Here is an 18962-nt window from a genome sequence, read left to right on the forward strand (position 1 = left end):
AAAAAAAGTTGATTGTTTTTTGTTAAACACACAAACACACACACATGTACATTATTCATCTGCAAAAATTCCTAACGTTTTACTTTCACACGTAGTGTGACGTACAGAAAAAGACAAATATGCAACTTCAAATGGGCCTCATTTCGTGTAGTGTCAGAATTTTTTGTTTGTACAACTTACAAACTACAAATTTTTTTCCACACAAAATTTCATGGATCCGTCGTCGCGAACACGTACAAGTTTCCACAGAATTATATTTATTTATTTTTAAAACTTTTAAATATGGTTTTTATTTTATATTTTTAAAAAACGGGCGCCCGAGAGCACCATAAATTCGCACTCTCCCACTTGTCCGTATTCGCAGGCAGGCCCGAATGGTTCTGGGCTTCACACGCGGGGACAGAGTCCCGTCCTCCTCCTCCCATGGATTTTTCGGTTACCCCTAAAAAAAAAAAATCGATTTTGGGTTTCCCGCCCTCGGCCCTCCCCGTTTCCCGCTTCAGAACGAGCGACTCCCTTTTCTGTTTCCCCACTCTTTTTTTTCTCGCTTGTCTCACATCACGGAAATGCTGTGTGTTATACTGTATACGTACAACACGTCCAGAATATACTGGTAGCTTAGCTGCGCGCCCAACCTATTCGTCGCCGGATAACGTGCAGCAGCGCAGCACAGGCAGAGCGCGCCAGGCGCGTTTCGGGTAAGAATGGCCATCAACTTTCGGTGTGTGTGTGAGAGAGAGAGAGAGGCGCCTCCGTCTTCACGTACAGGAGGAGGATATTCCGTCAGTTTTGCTGCGACGATGACGAAACTGCCCCGATCGTAGACGAGTGTCACAGAAGAGATAGAGAGAGAGAAAGAGGGAGAAAGCATTGTTGGTCGATCCGTCGCCCTCCTCTGCATACGCACGGAGGGAAGAGAAGACGCCGTGAGCCACGCCCTGGCCGCCGTTACAGGTCGCCGTGGAGAGAAAGAAAGGAAGGAAGGAAGGAAAAGGCTGTCGACGTTCCAAACCCCCTGTACTATCTTTTACCACCACCATCGCCATTGTTTTACAGTAGTAGAGTATAACTTACGTACACTGCGGACTGCACCGATCGTCTGATCAACTCCTGCTTTGCTTTGCTTTGCCCGCAACGCAGCAGAGCATCCATCGCTCCTTCTGCTGCTTCTCTGCTTTATCTCCACGCAGCCACCGCCGCGCCTTGACCGTCCCCAAGCCTCGCCATCCCCCTCTTCTTCCTCCGGACGGCCAAGACCACCCCACACCAACCCACTTCATCCACCCCCTCCCCCTCCTCGCGAATGCCGCCTGCTCGCTCTGCTGCTCTCTCTCGCGCGTGACGGAGCGGCCAGGGCGGCGCCAGACGGGAGCGCGGCGGCGACATACATGGGGGAGGAGATGGAGTTGGAGGACGTGGTGCTCTCCTGGTCGGCGCAGGAGATCAGCGACGACGACCTCTACAGGGACAAGGTACGCGCACGCGCACCTGCGCCATCCTTCCGCCCGTCCCGACGATGATTCTTCCATCCATCTCTCCGGGCGCGCGGTTTCCGCAAGCCTGGCCTTTCCCCCCCCCCCCCCCCCTCTCTCTCTCTCTCTCTTTCGATTCGAATCCCCGCGTACGTCGTACGGACTCCGGTCCGGCGATGACTGCAGCCTGCGTGCTTGCGCATGCGCTGCGCTCTTACTAAATCCGGTGATCGTTGCCGACCCATCGCCTTCGGTGCGCTGCCCAAGTCCGGGCCTGTCTTCTGTGCTTGAAAAATCCGGTGATGCGTTCTTGGTTTCAGTCTCGTCCTGTGCGCTAGGGTTTACAGCATCCAAGGGTGGTGGCAGATGATACTTGTGTTCCTTTTTGTTTTTCGAGAATTTTTTCCTGATTCTTCTTTCTCTTGATTGGAATTTCGTTTTTTTTCGAGGCGATCGAGTGGGAATTTCTCGATTCTTCTTGCTCTTGAGCTATTCTTTTCGGAGGCCCAGCACGCACGCTCGCTTCCAGGCCCATCTAAACGCGGTCCATGGACGCTAAGCTCAGGCGCGGTCCTCTTCCCTAAAAAAAAAAAAGGAAGCTTAGGCGCCGCCGGGAGGAGGAGGCCGGTGCCAGGCTGCCAGGGAGGTCGGCCGTGTGCCGTCGAGGAGGGAGGCCGGGAGCAATGAGTCCATGTTCTGTTCTAGTCGTCCATGAGGGGGGCCGCCGCGGTCCCGTCCCGTGCCCTTTCCCCCCTTCTTGAATCTGGGGTGTAAGGCCGGCCGGTGAGAGGCGGCGGCATTGTCGGTGGCTAGGGGAACCGGTGCGCCACACCTGTGCGGCTGCCGATTTAGCCGGCGTCGGCCGAATCTCTGGGAATGTGGCTGTAGATTTGGCGAGGGGCGGGCCGGCCGGCGAGCAGAGCAGCCCCAGGCAAATCTTAGCAGACAAGTCATGTATCCTGATGGCAGAGACACATGTCGCCATGTTGTATACAGTACAATTTAGTGGCAGAGATTACAAACTGTTTTGCTATGAAAATATCATGTCCACGGTTTAGTTTTTATCCTTGTGACATGAGCCGCTTATTAAGCCCTGTTTTGATCCTTGCTTCTTCTTTTTGCACAGTAGACGAAATTGACCACATAGCTCTTCTGTTAGCATCAGTTACATGCCATTTGTGTGCTTAAAGAACTGTTGGTGAATCTTTTGCTACCTATAATCATATTTCATTTATCACCTCTTGTGTTCAGGTTGACAGTTCACTGCAACTTCAAGTCTTTTTTTTTTTCCAAGCTCGAGCTTTTTTTATTTCCGTATGAATCTCTGCATATATATGGAACGTGGACGGTGAAGTGTATGCATGCATATGGGCGTTAGGTTTCTGGTTGTGCTTAAATCTGGTGACTTTCTTGATTAATTGCATTTAGCGCGCTGTTCTTCGCTGCTTTTTATGTGCAATCTTAGTTGGGTCAGTTCCAAGCTGTGTGTGATCCGTGCGCTAGGGTTTAAGGGGTTTGCTGACCACGTATCGTGGATGTGCAAGTGCCATGTGCTGAGTGTCATTCCTGGACTGTCTGATGGCACCATATAAAATTGTTGTGCGCTTGGCGACTCATGGTATTTCCGGGAATTGCATGTTGCTGTTGTTGCCATATGTGCTCATACATGTTGTATCCTAATGAGTAGGTGTGTAAGTCATATATGCATCCTAATGACAGAGATACATGTCGTGATGCTGTACAATCTGGTGGCAGGAACTATAAATTGTTTTGCTATGAAAATTATGATATGAGCAGCTTAAGCCCTGTATCGAACCTTGCTTGTTCATGCAGTAAATAAAATTGACCAGATAGCTATTTTGTTAGCATTAAGTACATGCCATTTGTGTGCTCAAGGAACTGTCGGAGAATCTTTTGCTACCTATAACCATATTTCATCTATGACTTCTTTTGCGTTTAGGTTGAGACTATTCCCTGCAACTTCAAGTCACTTGATCACTATCTCAAGTCTTATCGTGTGCCTCTGATTGAAGAAACAAGGTCAGATCTTTGCTCATGCCTTGAACTCATCAGTGAAGCACCCTCGTCGAAAATACTGTCGATGGAGGTAGCAGGAAAACCAGGATCATACTTTATGGATGTGGACTTTTGGGACAATGATGCTGGTTTTTCTACCGGGGCTTACTCTGCAAGGAATGGTGACATATTTATTATGTCTAGCATAAAACCTGAAGCTGCAGAAGACTTAAACCGCTATGGGGTGACATATTGCTTGGCAATGATCACTGAGGTTTCTATGGATGATGAATACCAGAAGGGCTTCAGAGTCAAAGTTGCAAGTAATATTGGTTCGGAAGAAGACTTAAACAAACTCAAACATGCAATATTTCTCAATAATATCACGACCAACATACGGATATGGAAAGCACTTACCTTTAATACGCACCTGAATGAAAATTTCACAGTAATCAAGTCGCTCTTAGCCCCCACAAATCTGGTAATATGACATGAATACTTCTTGTGTTATAGTTTTACTTGCTATTTTCATCACCACATTATAAATTTGTATGGGGCCTAACTCTTTGATCTCCTCTTTGTTGGCTCTTGCAGGGTGAGGATGTGTGCCGTATCTGTGTTAAACAGGATGGGGGCTGTTTAGCTTCTTTCACAGAGCAACTACAGTCGGTTAAGCTTAATCAATCACAATTGGATGCTATTGAATCTGTCATCTCAGCTGTACGATGTGGGCATGTGAACCTCATGAAGCTTATATGGGGTCCACCAGGTACTGGGAAGACCAAGACGGTTAGCGCTTTACTGTGGGTTTTGGCGAGTTTGAAATGCAGAACTCTTACTTGTGCTCCCACAAATGTTGCTGTTGTTGGAGTTTGCACTCGTTTCCTTCAAACCTTGAAGGATTTCGATGAGCACATTGACAACATTTGTCTACCTTCTTCTCTTGGAGATATCTTGCTATTTGGAAGCAGGTCTAACATGGACATCACCGACGATCTTCAGGAAGTTTTCTTGGATTTCCGTGTCGATGAACTTGTGGAGTGCTTTTCATCGTTGTCTGGATGGAACTACAGAATAGCTTCAATGATATCCTTTTTTGAAGACTGTGCTTCACGCTATGATATGCTTCTTGAGGATGATGGCAGAATTGATCCAGTGTGCTTTCGGGACTTCATAAAGAAACAGTTTGATGCGACAGCAATAGCTCTGAAAAGATGCATAATGAATTTGTGGGTTCACCTTCCTGGAAGCTGCTTTTCTCGTGATAGTGTCATAAATATATCCTTATTGCTTAATATGCTAGAAAATTTTGGCACTCTTCTGGGCGACGTAGGCTTGACTGATGAGGGTTTGAAAAGGGGCCTTGGTTGTCTGTCAACTGAAAACTCTGTTTGTGCACAGCCTGTATTTTCTATTGAGAAGGAACTGGACGGAGCAAGGTCTTCATGCCTTAAATTGCTTAAAGATCTGCTACACTCGCTTAATTTACCCACTGGAGTAGGCAAAGACTGGGTCCAGAGTTTCTGCATACGTAATGCAACACTTCTTTTTTGTACCACCTCTAGCTCTTACCGGTTACATCACATGGAGATTGCACCCCTCGATGTATTAATTGTTGATGAGGCTGCTCAAGTGAGGGAGTGTGAATTGGTGATCCCACTACGTCTGCATTGGTTAAAACATGTTGTTTTGGTAGGAGATGACTGTCAGCTGAGTGCAATGGTTAAAAGCAAAGTAAGGTTCTGCCTCACCCTCTTTATAATGTCTTGCTTCATTTAATAGTTATTGGTGCATTTATCAACAAGATGAACTTCTAATACTGAAGAACAGCCTTTATCATTAATATCATGCTTCATCTATTAGTTATTTGTGCATTTATCAACAAGATAAACTTCTGATACTGAAATGTATCTTTCTTTCATGTTCCATTGTTATTGATCTGTTTTTGGTAATCTTAATTTCTTACCTTTCATTGTTTATCTCTAGGTATGCAAAGAAGCTGGATTTGAGACAAGTCTATTTGGGAGATTGGTCATGCTCAAATTTGATAAGCATTTGCTGAATATACAGTATCGCATGAGTCCTTGTATCAGCTTCTTTCCAAATGCTCAGTTTTATGAGAGGAAGATTTTAGATGGTTCCAATGTCCTGTCTCCTAGTTATAACAAGGATTACACATGCCTCCCATTTGGCAGCTACACGTTTATAAATGTCACTGATGGAAGGGAAGACAAAGAGGGCGCAGGAAACAGTCGCAGAAACATGGTTGAAGTTGCTGTTGTTTTGCACCTAATACATACCATCTTTAAATGTATGTCTAAGCTGAGCTCTATCCTTTCTTTGACCTTAATGTTCTCCTTTCCATTTTTTTAAAAAGCTACTTGGCTAATATAACATGGGATCTTTAGAAGCATACATGGTCTTCCATTCATGTACTGCATACTGCATAACAATCATATCATCTTTAGAAGCTTACACGGTCTTCCGTTATTGTACTGCATAACAATCATTGGTAGAAAGGTGTTCGTTACAATAGTATATGTTCAAAAGTCCAGTTTTCTATGAGCATTTCGTGATATGATAATTCGCTAATTGCATCAATCCGGCTTTATGAAATTTCTATTCTATTGCCCTGTTTGGTAGACAATATTACAGTTTTGTTTAGAAAAAGGAGAGCAGTAATTAGATGACATGAAAGATGAAACATTATGCTCTAGTAGAGTTGTTCGCCACTGCATGGACCCGATTTAGTCACTTCTATTATCTTCAGACTTTGTAGTGGAAAAGCATGATATGTCAATGGTTTGGTGATATAGAATCAACTTAAATATGCTCTACTCCCTCCGTTCCTAAATATAAGTCTTTAAAGAGGTTTCATTAGTGAACTACATACGGATGCATATAGACATACTTTAGAATGTAGATTCACTCATTTTGCTCCGTATGTAGACTCCTAGTGAAATATCTTAAAAGACTTATATTTAGGAACGGAGGGAGTAGAAAATTCTTTCAGTAGTCTTACCCAAAAATTGATCCCTAAAGATCAGTAAGCATAGCATTTATGTTTTTTCTGCAGCTTGGAAAAGGATAGACCAAGGGCTCAGCATCGGTGTGGTCTCTCCATATAAAGCTCAAGTTGATGCAATTAAAAGCCGACTTGGTGAAAAATATGATACATGTGATGGCTTTCATGTGCGGGTGAAATCCACTGATGGTTTCCAAGGAGAAGAGGATGATATAATAATACTATCAACTGTTAGATCCAATGAGAGAGGAGTCGTTGGATTTCTTGCTGATAACCGAAGAACAAATGTTGCTCTTACTAGAGCAAGGTGGGCATCAGGTTTTTTTTTTTTTTTTTTTTTTTTTTTTTGCGGTCCCTTGTTTTGATTGCTGTTCAAAGTATGTCAAACTGATGATATGAATTATCTGATGGATGCTTTATTCATGTAGGCACTGTCTTTGGATTGTTGGCAATGCTCATACACTGTATAAAAGTGGGACCGAATGGGCAGACCTTGTTGCTGATGCAGAAAGACGTAAATCTGTTTTCAGTGCCACTAATGACGCAACCATCTGTAAGTTAGTTGTGCAAGTAAAGCAAGAGCTTGATGAACTTGATGATCTTCTTAATGCTGATTCAGCGGTTTTTAGCAATACCAGATGGAAGGTATGTACCATGGTTTCAGCTAGTTTGACTTTGTTTCCATGTTTTCTAATATGTCTCTGCACTCAATTACCCAGAATCCAAACCACATGTATGTACTTGTGTGTTAAGATTCCTTTACAGTGTGGTTTTGTTTGTGTTCATAGATAGATTTGTCTTTTACTTTTTGGAATCATGTATGTGGTTCGCTTGTCTCTGCTAGGCTGTTTGCTCTGTCATTGGATTGTGAGAGGTTTGTAATTAAGATTTTCAGGACATGTGGTACTTTGTACCATGCTACGCCAATTATGTGGGTCTTTTCTAGTTTTCAGGACATATCATCTTGTGAACCTTTTAGGTTTCTTGAAGAACACACTGTTCTTTCATTTTTCTCGTATACACTTCTTCTCATGTTCTGTTTTTGGTATTCATATATTCAACAGGTCATTCTTAGTGACGAGTTTAGAAAGTCCTTCACCAAACTAAAATCACCACAGCTCAGGAAGGAAGTACTCCAAAAGCTTATCAGACTTGGAGATGGTTGGAGGACAACAGTTAAGAACCTTGATATACCTGGTGTTTCTCATCTTGCAAAGGTATACAAGGTCTGGAACCTGTATCTTGTTTGGAGTACTGATGTGGAGAAAACCGAAGGACGGTATTTTCAGATAATAAGGGTTTGGGACCTACTGTCACAGCAAAATGTTGCAAGAACTGTTCAGCGTCTTGAGAATCTGTTTTCCATGTACACAGATGATTACCTGGATCATTGCAGGAGAGTGCAGACACATGGGTATGTGTTTCTTTTATTGTTCATGGGCTTACTCCGGTTCCTTGGATTATTTATACCTCTGATACTTAGAGAGATGAACTCTTTGTGCATAGTCATGCCTAAAAGTGAATTGCATATAGAAAATTCTTCTAATATTTGCTTTCCTTTTTGTCTGTGTAACAGGAAACTGGAGGTTCCTATGGTTTGGCATATTGAGCATGATATTATCCGCTATAACAAGGATTGCAAAGTTGCTGTTCATGAAGAGCATGATGTCGTGGATACATCATATGCCATGGAGAATTCAAAAGTTAGCGAAAGCTTCTTACTGATGAAATTCTACTCCTTATCATCTGGTGTGGCAAAGCATTTGCTGACAGCTACTGATGGGTCTGAAATCGACATCCCCTTTGAACTGACTGATGAAGAGCAGGAGATAATCCAATTCCCGCTCACTAGTTTTATACTTGGGAGGTCAGGCACCGGAAAAACCACTGTATTGACAATGAAACTGATTCAAAAAGAGCAACAGTCACTGATTGCATCCCAAGGTCTACATTTGGATGGAGATGATTTATCAGGGCTGGATCACAAAAATATTATGCCACTGAAGAACGCAGGAGAAAGTTTTGTGAAACAAGTGTTTATCACTGTAAGCCCAAAGTTGTGTTCAGCCATAAAAAATCACATTTCTGGACTTAAAAGGTAAATCTGTTCAACTAGGGCCTTACCTAGAAGTTTGTACATGTTCACACCATTTTGGAACTGATTTTCGTACAACTATTTAAAGTAGACAAAAACGTGTGCATGGGTTGGCCATTCCCCCCACCCCCACCCCCCGTACTCCGTTCTGCTGCATTTCTAATCTCATATTCTATATGCCCTTCGTCATACCTTTTGAAGGGTCAATCTTTTATCCATATGAGGTGCATTTTCTCTTTAAAGTATGATTATTGAAATTATTAAAAACTACACATATTGGAACTACCCCAGTGGTTTTTTATAAAAAGAGAAAAACTAATCATGAGCAACACTTTGCTGGCCAGGCCCTGAATGCGGCTGGGCTTGGCGTGCCCTCGGCCACTCACATGACTAGCTAACCAAGGCACGCTTGGTGCTCTGTTTTGAAATTATCATACATTGCAAGCTGGTTCATTGATTTCTTTGAAAGATATTCACTTTGCTTCTTTTATGATTTGTACCAACATTAATCCTTGTATTAATTTCAATTTACTTCAACCCTTTATAGATTTGGCACCGGTGATGTCTCTGACCAGTCTAGCAATCTTCACATGCATGACATCATGGATGACCTGGAAGAGTTTACAGAAATTCCTGACAATTTTTGCGATCTACCTCATCAGCACTATCCTCTTACTATAACATACCGTAAGTTTTTGATGATGCTTGATGGAACATGCCGGACATCATTTTTTGATGTGTTTTATGGTGAAATGAAGACAAGCTTTGAGAGAGGCCACTCAAGATCTCGTGCGGTGCATACTTTTATTGAATTGAAGGAAGTTACCTATGAAAAATTTGCTACTTTCTACTGGCCTCGTTTTAATGCAGATCTAACAAAGAAGTTTGCGGCGTCCACTGTCTTCACTGAAATAATTTCTCATATAAAGGGTTCATATCAAGCAAGCAGGCCTTATATTGGCAAACTGGGAAGACAGGATTATGTGATGCTTTCAGATAAAAGGTTTTCATCTTTGAACAATGAGAAGAGGGATATAATTTATGATATATTCCTTGAATATGAGAGTATGAAATGCATTGCGAAGGAGTTTGATTTGTCAGATTTCGTCAATAGTCTTCACAGTAGTCTTGTATCTGAGGGCTACAATGGTGATATGGTGGATTTTGTTTACATAGATGAGGTACAGGATCTCACCATGACACAAATAGCACTTCTTAAGTATGTCTGTATGAACATCAAGGAAGGCTTCCTTTTTGCTGGTGATACTGCACAGACTATAGCAAGGGGTATAGATTTCAGGTTTGAAGATATCCGTTCGCTGTTTTATACTGCATTCCTCGCAGAAACTGAAGCATCTAATCAAGGACTTAAACATGGGAAAAAAGTCCATCTTTCTGATATGTTCCAACTGTCTCAGAATTTTCGCACACATTGTGGCATCCTCCGTATGGCACAAAGTATCATGAGCCTTCTGTACTTCTTTTTCCCGTCAAGTGTTGACAAGCTCAATCCAGAGACTGGACTTGTATATGGAGAAGCTCCTGTGCTGCTGGAGTCTGATAACGATGAAAATGCAATTATGACTATTTTTGGAGAAAACAAAATTAAACATGGCAACTTGCATGGGTTTGGTGCTGAGCAAGTCATATTAGTTCGTGATGATGCTGCCAAAAAACAAATTATTGATCTTGTTGGTAAACAAGCTCTTGTTTTGACCATTGTGGAATGTAAGGGCCTTGAGTTTCAGGTATGGCTCTATAAATTCAGTTTCATCTGTGTTCAATTTGCAAAATATTTTAATTGCAAAACACATTGTTGCAAAATGTATACTTACTTCAGAGATATTGTGTAGGATGTGCTGTTGTACAACTTTTTTGGTTCGTCGCCTTTAAGAAACAAATGGAGGGTTCTCTATGGCTACATGAAAGATAAAGATATTATAGCACACTCTGAAGAGATCTCTCATCCGGGTTTCGACAGAACCAAGCATTATCTTCTCTGTTCAGAGCTGAAGCAACTATATGTTGCAGTCACACGCACCAGACAAAGACTCTGGATATGTGAAAATACAGAGAATTACTGTCGACCAATGTTTGACTACTGGAAGAAGTTGTGTCTTGTAGAAGTTAGATTACTTGATTCTTCCCTCATTCAGGCGATGCAGACAGGGAGCAGCAGTGATGATTGGAGGATACGGGGAACCAAGGTTGGTGATCCTTACTTGCTTAGTCTGGAAAGGCAATTTTAATTTACCATGCATTATGTTGCCTATTGAGTGATTTTTTGTGTGTTCTTAATCTTGTGAAATTCATGGCTTTCTTGTCTCACAACTGTTCTATGCACACAAGTTCTTTGTTAGGCAGGTCATAGCGTGTATCTGTTTACAGTTTTACCATTGTTGTTCCATGTCACAAGTTCTTTCCTTTTGTAGTTATTCAATGAGGGGCAATTTGAGATGGCTACTATGTGCTTTGAAAAGGCTGGTGATGCGCACAGAGAAAAGTTGGCAAGAGCTGCTGGACTTGTAATGACTGCGAACCGTGTCATCTCAACAAATCTGGAGTTGGGCAAGGCTTCGTTGCAAACAGCATCAGAGATTTACGAGTCCATAGGCATGCATGAGAAAGCTGCTACTTGCTATATAAAATTAGGTGACTACAAAAAAGCAGGTCTGCCAACTCTCCATAATTTCAAAGCTGTATGCATACTTTGAGATTTCATCATTCGATGATATTTTACTTTATTCTTGTCTAAGAAAATGTCATCAATTTAAAAAAAGGAAAAAAGTTCGAAATGATGTCCCTACATAAATTGGACATGCTATTTTCTTAGTTTTCGTATGGATAATTTTACCTCAGACTCCACGAAGATCTGTCTGACTAAACATTGTGTTCTTTGCATTGCGATAGGTATGGTCTATATGCAAAAATGTGGTACTTCTAAACTTGAGGATGCTGGTGATTGTTTAGCTATGGCTGAATGCTGGTCGGAGGCAGCTGAAGTGTTCTTGAAAGCTAAATGTTACACAAAGTTTTTCTCCATGTGCTCAAAAGGGAAAAATTTATTCAATCTGGGCTTGCAGTTTCTGCAACAGTTAGAAGAGGAACATTCGCTTGAGAATTCAAAATCCTTGGAGGTTTCTGCAATTAGAACAAAGTACCTGGATAATTGTGCTCAACATTATTTTGAGCGTGGTGACATAAAGCATATGATGCCTTTTGTTAAAGCTTTCAGCTCTATGGATCATGTACGGGCATTCCTAAATTCTAGGAATCTTGTTGATGAACTGTGGAGTTTAGAGATGGAGATGGGTAATTTCCTAGAAGCTGCAGGAATAGCAAAGCATAATGGAGATGTCTTACTGGAGGTAGACATGCTCGAGAAGGCAGGCTTGTTTGAGGATGCGACACAGCTTCTCCTCCTCCATATCATTGTGGATTCTTTATGGTCCTCAAATGGTAGAGGGTGGCCTCCCAAAAGATATGCAGAGAAGGAACAATTGCTGTCAAGAGCCAAAGAGATGTCGGAAAAGGTCTCTGAGTGCTTCTACTGCTTTGTTTGCGTGGAAGCTGATGCACTGTCAGATGTGAATAAGTCTCTTTCCAGTTTAAATCGCACTTTGGTTGAGGGCAGAAAATGTGCAAACCTGTTAGTTGAACTTGTTGCTTCCCGTTCAATTGTTGATGTTCATCTTCAGTCTCGAGCCTCTGGATACAATATAGAATTAGGGCCAGGATCTGAAGATGAAAATAGTTGTAGTAATATGCTGGCATCTAACCAGATGTCACCCCAAACTCTGTTTTATGTCTGGAATCACTGGAAGTCGATCGTAATCAAAGTACTATCTCATCTTCGCCACACCAATGGTCCAGAATTAAATGATTATGCAGTTATGTATAAAGATCTTTGTGCCAAGTACTTTGGACTGAGGAAGGATGGTGAAGTTGACAGATATGTAGTGCTTAACGTGAATGCAAGTTGGATTTCTACTGCTGGCAGAAATTCTTTGCAGCAAGATGGCAAGAGATGTTTCTTGGGTGCCCCTCAGTGTTACTCATGTGCTCAGTTTTTCTGGATAAATGAGCTGTCTTCTGTTGGTTTCAGTGTACTTAAGAGGCTGGAGTCCATTGTTCAAATTTCTCCAAAGCCATCATCTTCTTATACCCTGGTGAGGACTATCCTTATCATAAATGAGATTGCAAAGTTTTTGGAAGAACCACAGTTCAGTATGCCAAAAATGAAGCTAAGAAGCTTCTTTGTTCTCTGTGAGCGTCGCTTCTTTGAGTTAGTTTTTCTTGTGTGGAGAGATGGGACAACAAGGAGCCTCTTGCATCTACTTGACTCACCAGCTTCATATGGATTGATTGCTGATTCTCTTAGTGCAAATCTTCGCCCAGCAAATAAAGATTTGACTCATGGGCATCTTGGGAGAACAACCATGCTCCTGCTTCACGCAGCACAATTGGACGAAGAGCTACTCTCAAGACTACTGCAGTACCTGGACAGTAATTCTGAGTGGGCAGAATTCTTTCGATATTTCAAGAGATTTCTTGACAGTTGCGGTGATAGATCCTCCTTGATCTTGAACTTTAAGCTTGCTCTTGACTTTACCTTCAATGTAAAGTGGAAGGATGAACTAGACTACATATCCCCAATATGCTATGTGGGTCTTATGGAGTGCCTTGGGTTTATGGCTTCATCATACTTGATACAAAATGATTTTATATGCTGCACGAAATCTCTGTTGGTCAATATGCTGGAGTGCCGTACCAGCAAGCTTTACATTGACACCTGCCTGGTATCTAAATCGGCCCCAGATTCAGATCTTGATCGTTTGGCATACTCATCAGGCCGTTTCATATACCAGACAATTATGACCATCTTGACGACCAAGCATATGCTCCAGGAATGGGTACATAAGACTTCAAGTCCTTCTAGTACTTCATACAAGCCAGTCCTCCTGAGACTAGTTGTTACACTTTATCCGCTGATCCTTACTCTTTCTCTGGGGAATTGCTATGAGGTCACACATAACCTTCTGAGGAATGAAGTATTTAAGGATTTACCTGTGGAGTTCTCTCAGAAGATTGTACATGCTTTGCAAATGAAGTCCCGCACACCGAGCAACTTCACAAGAGTGCTTGCTGATGCACTCGCCGCAATCGGAGATAATATGGTAGTTATTGGTTCACCCAAGGGCCCAGTAATCTGTCGAAACTTAAAGGCTTATATGATCAGCAAAGAGGATTTGCATGATGTTCCGAAGATAATGGCTCTTCTGTGTCCTGAAGAACCAAGTTCTGTACAAGAGACTCCGTTGCCTGGAAAATCTGATGGTGATAAGTCTGGCAATGTTACTTTTGGAAACATTCCTAAGGCTGTACAAGATAATGAGATGGAGCATAGGAGCAAGATAGAGATTGTGGATATACTCTTTGAGAAGCTTGAGATTCTAAAAGCCGATAAGGATGGCCTGGTGAGTTTCATATATGTTATAATTCTTGTTTTCTTATCATCCAGTTTGTCCCACTGTTCCCAGCTGCCAAGTTATTCTAAACAAGCTAACTTGTGCAGAAAGATCCAAGGCGCGTTATTGAATACCTTATAAGTGCCCTTCCATGGCTGGAAGGTGGTGGCCTTCTAGCAGCGATTGATAAACGATTGCTGGAAGACATCAGGTGCATCTGCAGAGAGTTTGAAAATGGTTCTGACAGGTAAGCAAATGTTAATTCAGGGCCATCTATAGATAGATTTCTTAAAAGGAAGTACAAATGCCACATCGCATTTGATAGGTGGCATGTAGAGTGTCATCTTTCTGCATGATACGTACCTTCACGTCTTGTGAGAATTCACCAATTGCGCATGAAAATTGGTTGTGTCATCACAGGGTGCAGAGAAATGCTTGTCTTGCTGTGGAGAAGCTGTTGAAGGGTGAGAACAAACTGCCGATGATCTTCCGCATGGTGACTGCTGCAAGGCTATGCAGGATCGAAAACCAAGCGACGTTCCCATGGATGGATGACAGTGGCAATGATGCTGCAGCGGCTGCTGTCGAGACGCACGCCGACGCCGACGGATGCTCAGACGATGATGAAGCTGACACGGGAGAAGCTGCGGCCTCGACTTCCAAAAAGGCGGCGCAGAAGCAGAAGAGCAAGAAGAAGTCCAAGAAGTCCAAGGGCCGGGGCAAGAAGTGAGCTGCTGTAGCTGTAGCCCGCAGGTGCTGCAGTTTCTCTGTTGCGAAACCTGTATATCCCATCACCGTAGAAGGTAGAACCTGTTTTGCTTGGATGTAGTGGTGGCTTTTGTTGTTGCCTTGCCCTTACTGCTTCTGCTACTAGCTGAACCTGTTTGCTGACACTAGTTTTGGCTTAACTGGGTCGAGGTCGACGATGAAAAGATGAGACTGGGTAGTTGTTTTTCTGATTCTCCCTTGAACAAAGGATTACTAGTATCTGATCAGGGATCATACGACGGGAAGATTACCAGTATCTCTCAGCTTTGGCTGGTTGTTCCATTTGAATCACAGCTGAGAGGCTGGTGGTGAGGGTATTTCTTCCAACTTGTGATTTTGCTGTTGGAACTACCTTACTATCCTATGTTTTACCTTCGTGTCTCAATAGTCTATTTTGCCGGCACCCACTGCTACGGATGTGATGCGGAACGAGCTTGCAAAAAGTGTTTCCTTTTTCTGCCTCTGGAATAGCTCTGCGTTATGATCACCTATTGCAGGTTTTTTTCTGTTCTTTAATTCCCTTTTCAAGAAAAGAGCCGACAATCGAAACTGCATTACTGAAACAGATTTTTTTTTGAACTGGGAACATTTCATTCCATTAATCACCACGCCAGCCATAGTCGGCGGCAACGAGACCTTGGGCAAAGGTAGGAGCAAGACCCGGCCATACGGCTTGGGGTGCAAGCATCATCTTCGACCCATGCATCGCAAGAGCGTCTGCAACCTTGTTACAAGCCCGTGGGCAACGAACAATGTCAAAAGAAATAAAGTTTAGAGAAGCAAAAGCTTTGATCTCTTGGAACAAAATGCCATTTGGAGCCAGATCATATCTTGATGTCCTGATCGCCGAGACCAAAGTAGAGGCATCTGTTTCCATCACCACGTTGCCAATGCCCAACTCCTGTGCCTTGTAGATAGCTCGGATGCAAGCTTCAGCTTCAGCTTGTAGTGCGTCGTTGACGTGGTGTAGCCGTCCCGCAGCAGTGACCACGACATCCCCTTCATGATCCCTGATAATATAGCCCCAGCCTCCTGTCAAAGTATCCTTATTGTAACTCCCGTCAGAGTTTATTTTCAGTATGCCAACTTCAGGTTTTGTCCATCCCGTGACCGCTCTTTCCTGGCTCTGTTTCCTCCCACCGAAGAACTCCATGTACTCGTCAGCTGTACGTCGTGTCTGCCAGCCCAGCGCTTGTATATTGATCTGTGTCTTCTCCACTCTGAATTTGTTTCGTGCATTCCACCAGGTCCATAGCAGTGCAATGATGGTCGTTGTCTGTGTAGGGGAACCAGCTAGCAGCACCTGTACCACCTCCTTCGGATCATGTAATAACATGCATGCTCGTCTCACTTCCTCTAACCCGAGGGTCCGCCACAGCTGCTTAGATCCCTTACACTAGAAGAATAAGTGACTCCCATCTTCATCTCGTCGCTGACATACTGGGCAACGGGTATCTACCTCGATGCCCCTTCTTTGTAGATTAACTCTTACCGGTAGGCTGTTAGTAGCGATTCTCCAAAGGAATTGTTGGATTTTCAGCGGGCATGGTGCTCTCCAGATCGCTACCCAGTTGAAACCGTCGCCATCCAGCTCAGCGCTGCCCATCTCTCCTGCATCTACCTCTTGCATTTTCTTGCAGAATTTGTAGGCCGATTTGACCGAAAAAGCGCCTCGGTGGTCAGGGTGCCAAGCCCAAAAGTCCTGCATTTCCTCCTTAACAGGGATCCTCAGGATCAGTTGCGCATCGGGGGCCCAGAAAATGAAGGAAACAAGCTGCTCATCCCAGGTGGACGTATACGGATCCATTAGCTCTGCTGCTGTTGAGATGATCGTATGTCCCCTTGGGGTGAACGGTCGCCTATCCCAGTTGCGTGGAATCCATGGGTCCTCCCAGATCTTGATCGTAGTGCCGTCGCCAACTCGTTTGATCAACCCCTTCTTAAGCACCGCCACTCCTTGCAGTATACTGCGCCATGCATATGATATCCCTTCTTTGGCTTCAACGTTGAGGATGTCCGTAGCTGGGTAGTATCGTGCTTTCATTACACGTGCACATAGCGATTCAGGGTTTTCCAACAGGCGCCAAGCTTGCTTAGCTAGCATTGCTAGGTTGAAAGTGTGCAGATCTTTGAAACCCAAGCCTCCCTCTTTCTTTGGTCTAGTCAGTTTTTCCGCATAAAGCCAATGAATCTTCTGGTCGTTCTCCTGCTGTGCCCAAAAAAATCCGACAAATCATTGACGTCATTTGCTCGCATACACCCTTTGTGAGATCAAAGACCGACATTGCAAAGATTGGAATAGCTTGGGCACACGCTTTAATCAGTATCTCCTTTCCTGCTTTTGTCAGCAATTTTTCCAACCAACCCTGAATGCATTGCCACATTCTGTCTTTTAGGTATGCAAACGCTTTGGTCCTCGACTGGCCAACAAACACAGACAACCCCAAGTATCTCTCATTCCACGTTTCTCTTGTTAATCCCAACAGGTCCAGCAGCTTCCTCCGGGTACCCCGCTTGGTATTCTTACTGAACATGATGGCCGATTTGTCAACATTTATAGTTTGTCCCGAGCATTCCTCATACAGTTTCAGGATGTTTTGCAAATGACGTATAGCATCTTCTGTAGCCTTCAGAAGAATCAACGGGTCATCTGCAAACAGTAGGTGATTAAATCTCGGAGCATTGCGGCATATTTTAACTCCCTCAAGGCTCCCTTCTTGTTCAGCGTTGTTGAGTAGAGATGAGAAGGCTTCCGCGCAGAACAGAAACAGGTAAGGTGATATTGGGTCCCCCTGTCGTAGTCCCCTCCCCGGCTCAAGCTTCTCCGTGACAGTATCATTGAATCTAAAGGTGTACTTTATTGTGGTGCAGCACTTCATAACCAGCTGTACCCATGCATCCGCAAAGCCCATTTTGTGCATCATCGCTTTCAGGAATTCCCATTCAACTCTATCATATGCTTTGCTCATATCGAGTTTTAGAGCCGCATACCCCACATCTCCAGATCTTTTATTCTGCATAAAATGGGTGAGTTCATAGGCGAGCAAGATATTATCCGTGATCAAACGGCCTGGGATAAAGGCACTCTGATTTGGAGCTATCACCTCCGGCAGTATCTGTTTTAGCCTGTTTGCAACAACCTTCGAGATAAGCTTGTAGATCACGTTACACAAACTGATAGGTCGTAGATCCTTCATTCGTTCTGGGTTGGGTACTTTAGGGATCAATACTACACAGGTATCATTCCATGCTTCCGGCATCTCTCCTCCATGCAGTACGCTGAGAACCTCCTCCACTACTTTCTCCCCAATTGTCTCCCAATACTTTTTATAAAAGATCACCGGCATACCATCGAGACCAGGGGCTTTAAGATCGCCAATGCTCTGTAGTTGTAGTGACCCAAGTGTAAAGCTTTCCCTTTTTGTAACCTTCCATGTGGGACCACCTTGACATTGTCATGAGAGCTATCTATGCATGTATGATTTCATGTGTCACCTTGTATTTCTTCTTTTGCATGCATGCATCCATGTCGTACCATTCTTACCATGCTTTGTGTTGCTTGCATCTATACCTTGCCATGTCTTGGAGTGGGCCTTGTAATTTCTTGTGTTGATGCCATGTGATGATGGTGTGTGGTGTGTAGGAGTGGTTGCTAGGTATTTTCAAAGCTCATTGCAATTTCAAACCCTTTCCCTTTCCTATTATCTCATGTTCAAAATTCCATCTTCCCAAAAGCTGTTTTAAAATGTCTTGTGTTTAGAGGTTATTGTAGAGATGATGATGTGATGATTTGGAGTTTTATTCTTGGTCTTGAGGGTGAATATAAATCACAAAACAGAATAAATAAATGTTGTTTTGGATTTATGAAAGTAGCCCCATAAATGCTGGAAGTATTTTATTTAAATAGCTGGTTCATTTTCAGGTCCAGGGCAATTTTTCATTTGATTTTATCCCTTTTATTTTGTCCTGTGCCTATTTTTTTCTTTCTCTGTTTTATTTTTTAAAAGGAAATAGACAGGGGGCTCTATTTCCCTATCTCGCGCGCTAAGGGGGCTCCCTCCCACCTAGCGGCCCATTTCTCCTTCCCCCCTCGCAGCCCATCCCGCGTCCCTCTTCCT

General features: G+C 43.3%; 1 protein-coding gene across 1 annotated transcript; it reads left to right on the forward strand.

The window, feature by feature from the left end:
• The first annotated feature begins 1168 nt into the window (after positions 1–1168).
• Positions 1169–15100, forward strand: LOC123427748. Its single transcript, XM_045111866.1, has 14 exons — positions 1169–1472; positions 3433–3969; positions 4083–5222; positions 5475–5799; positions 6565–6820; positions 6942–7158; positions 7578–7927; positions 8090–8611; positions 9156–10356; positions 10462–10815; positions 11041–11278; positions 11519–14085; positions 14184–14323; positions 14497–15100. The coding sequence occupies exons 1-14, from the start codon at positions 1389–1391 to the stop codon at positions 14804–14806; spliced, it is 8241 nt and encodes a 2746-aa protein (XP_044967801.1). The 5' UTR covers positions 1169–1388; the 3' UTR covers positions 14807–15100.
• The last annotated feature ends 3862 nt before the right edge of the window (positions 15101–18962 follow it).

Source organism: Hordeum vulgare, chromosome 2H, assembly GCF_904849725.1.
Source record: "Hordeum vulgare subsp. vulgare chromosome 2H, MorexV3_pseudomolecules_assembly, whole genome shotgun sequence".
In the NCBI taxonomy this organism is placed as follows: Eukaryota; Viridiplantae; Streptophyta; class Magnoliopsida; order Poales; family Poaceae; genus Hordeum; species Hordeum vulgare.

Coding starts and splice junctions, on each gene's coding strand:
- LOC123427748 (XM_045111866.1), top strand. CDS start 1,389: ATGGGGGAGGAGATGGAGTTGGAGGACGTGGTGCTCTCCTGGTCGGCG. Junction 3,970..4,082: donor TCTTAGCCCCCACAAATCTG/GTAATATGACAT, acceptor TGGCTCTTGCAG/GGTGAGGATGTGTGCCGTAT. Junction 7,928..8,089: donor AGGAGAGTGCAGACACATGG/GTATGTGTTTCT, acceptor TCTGTGTAACAG/GAAACTGGAGGTTCCTATGG.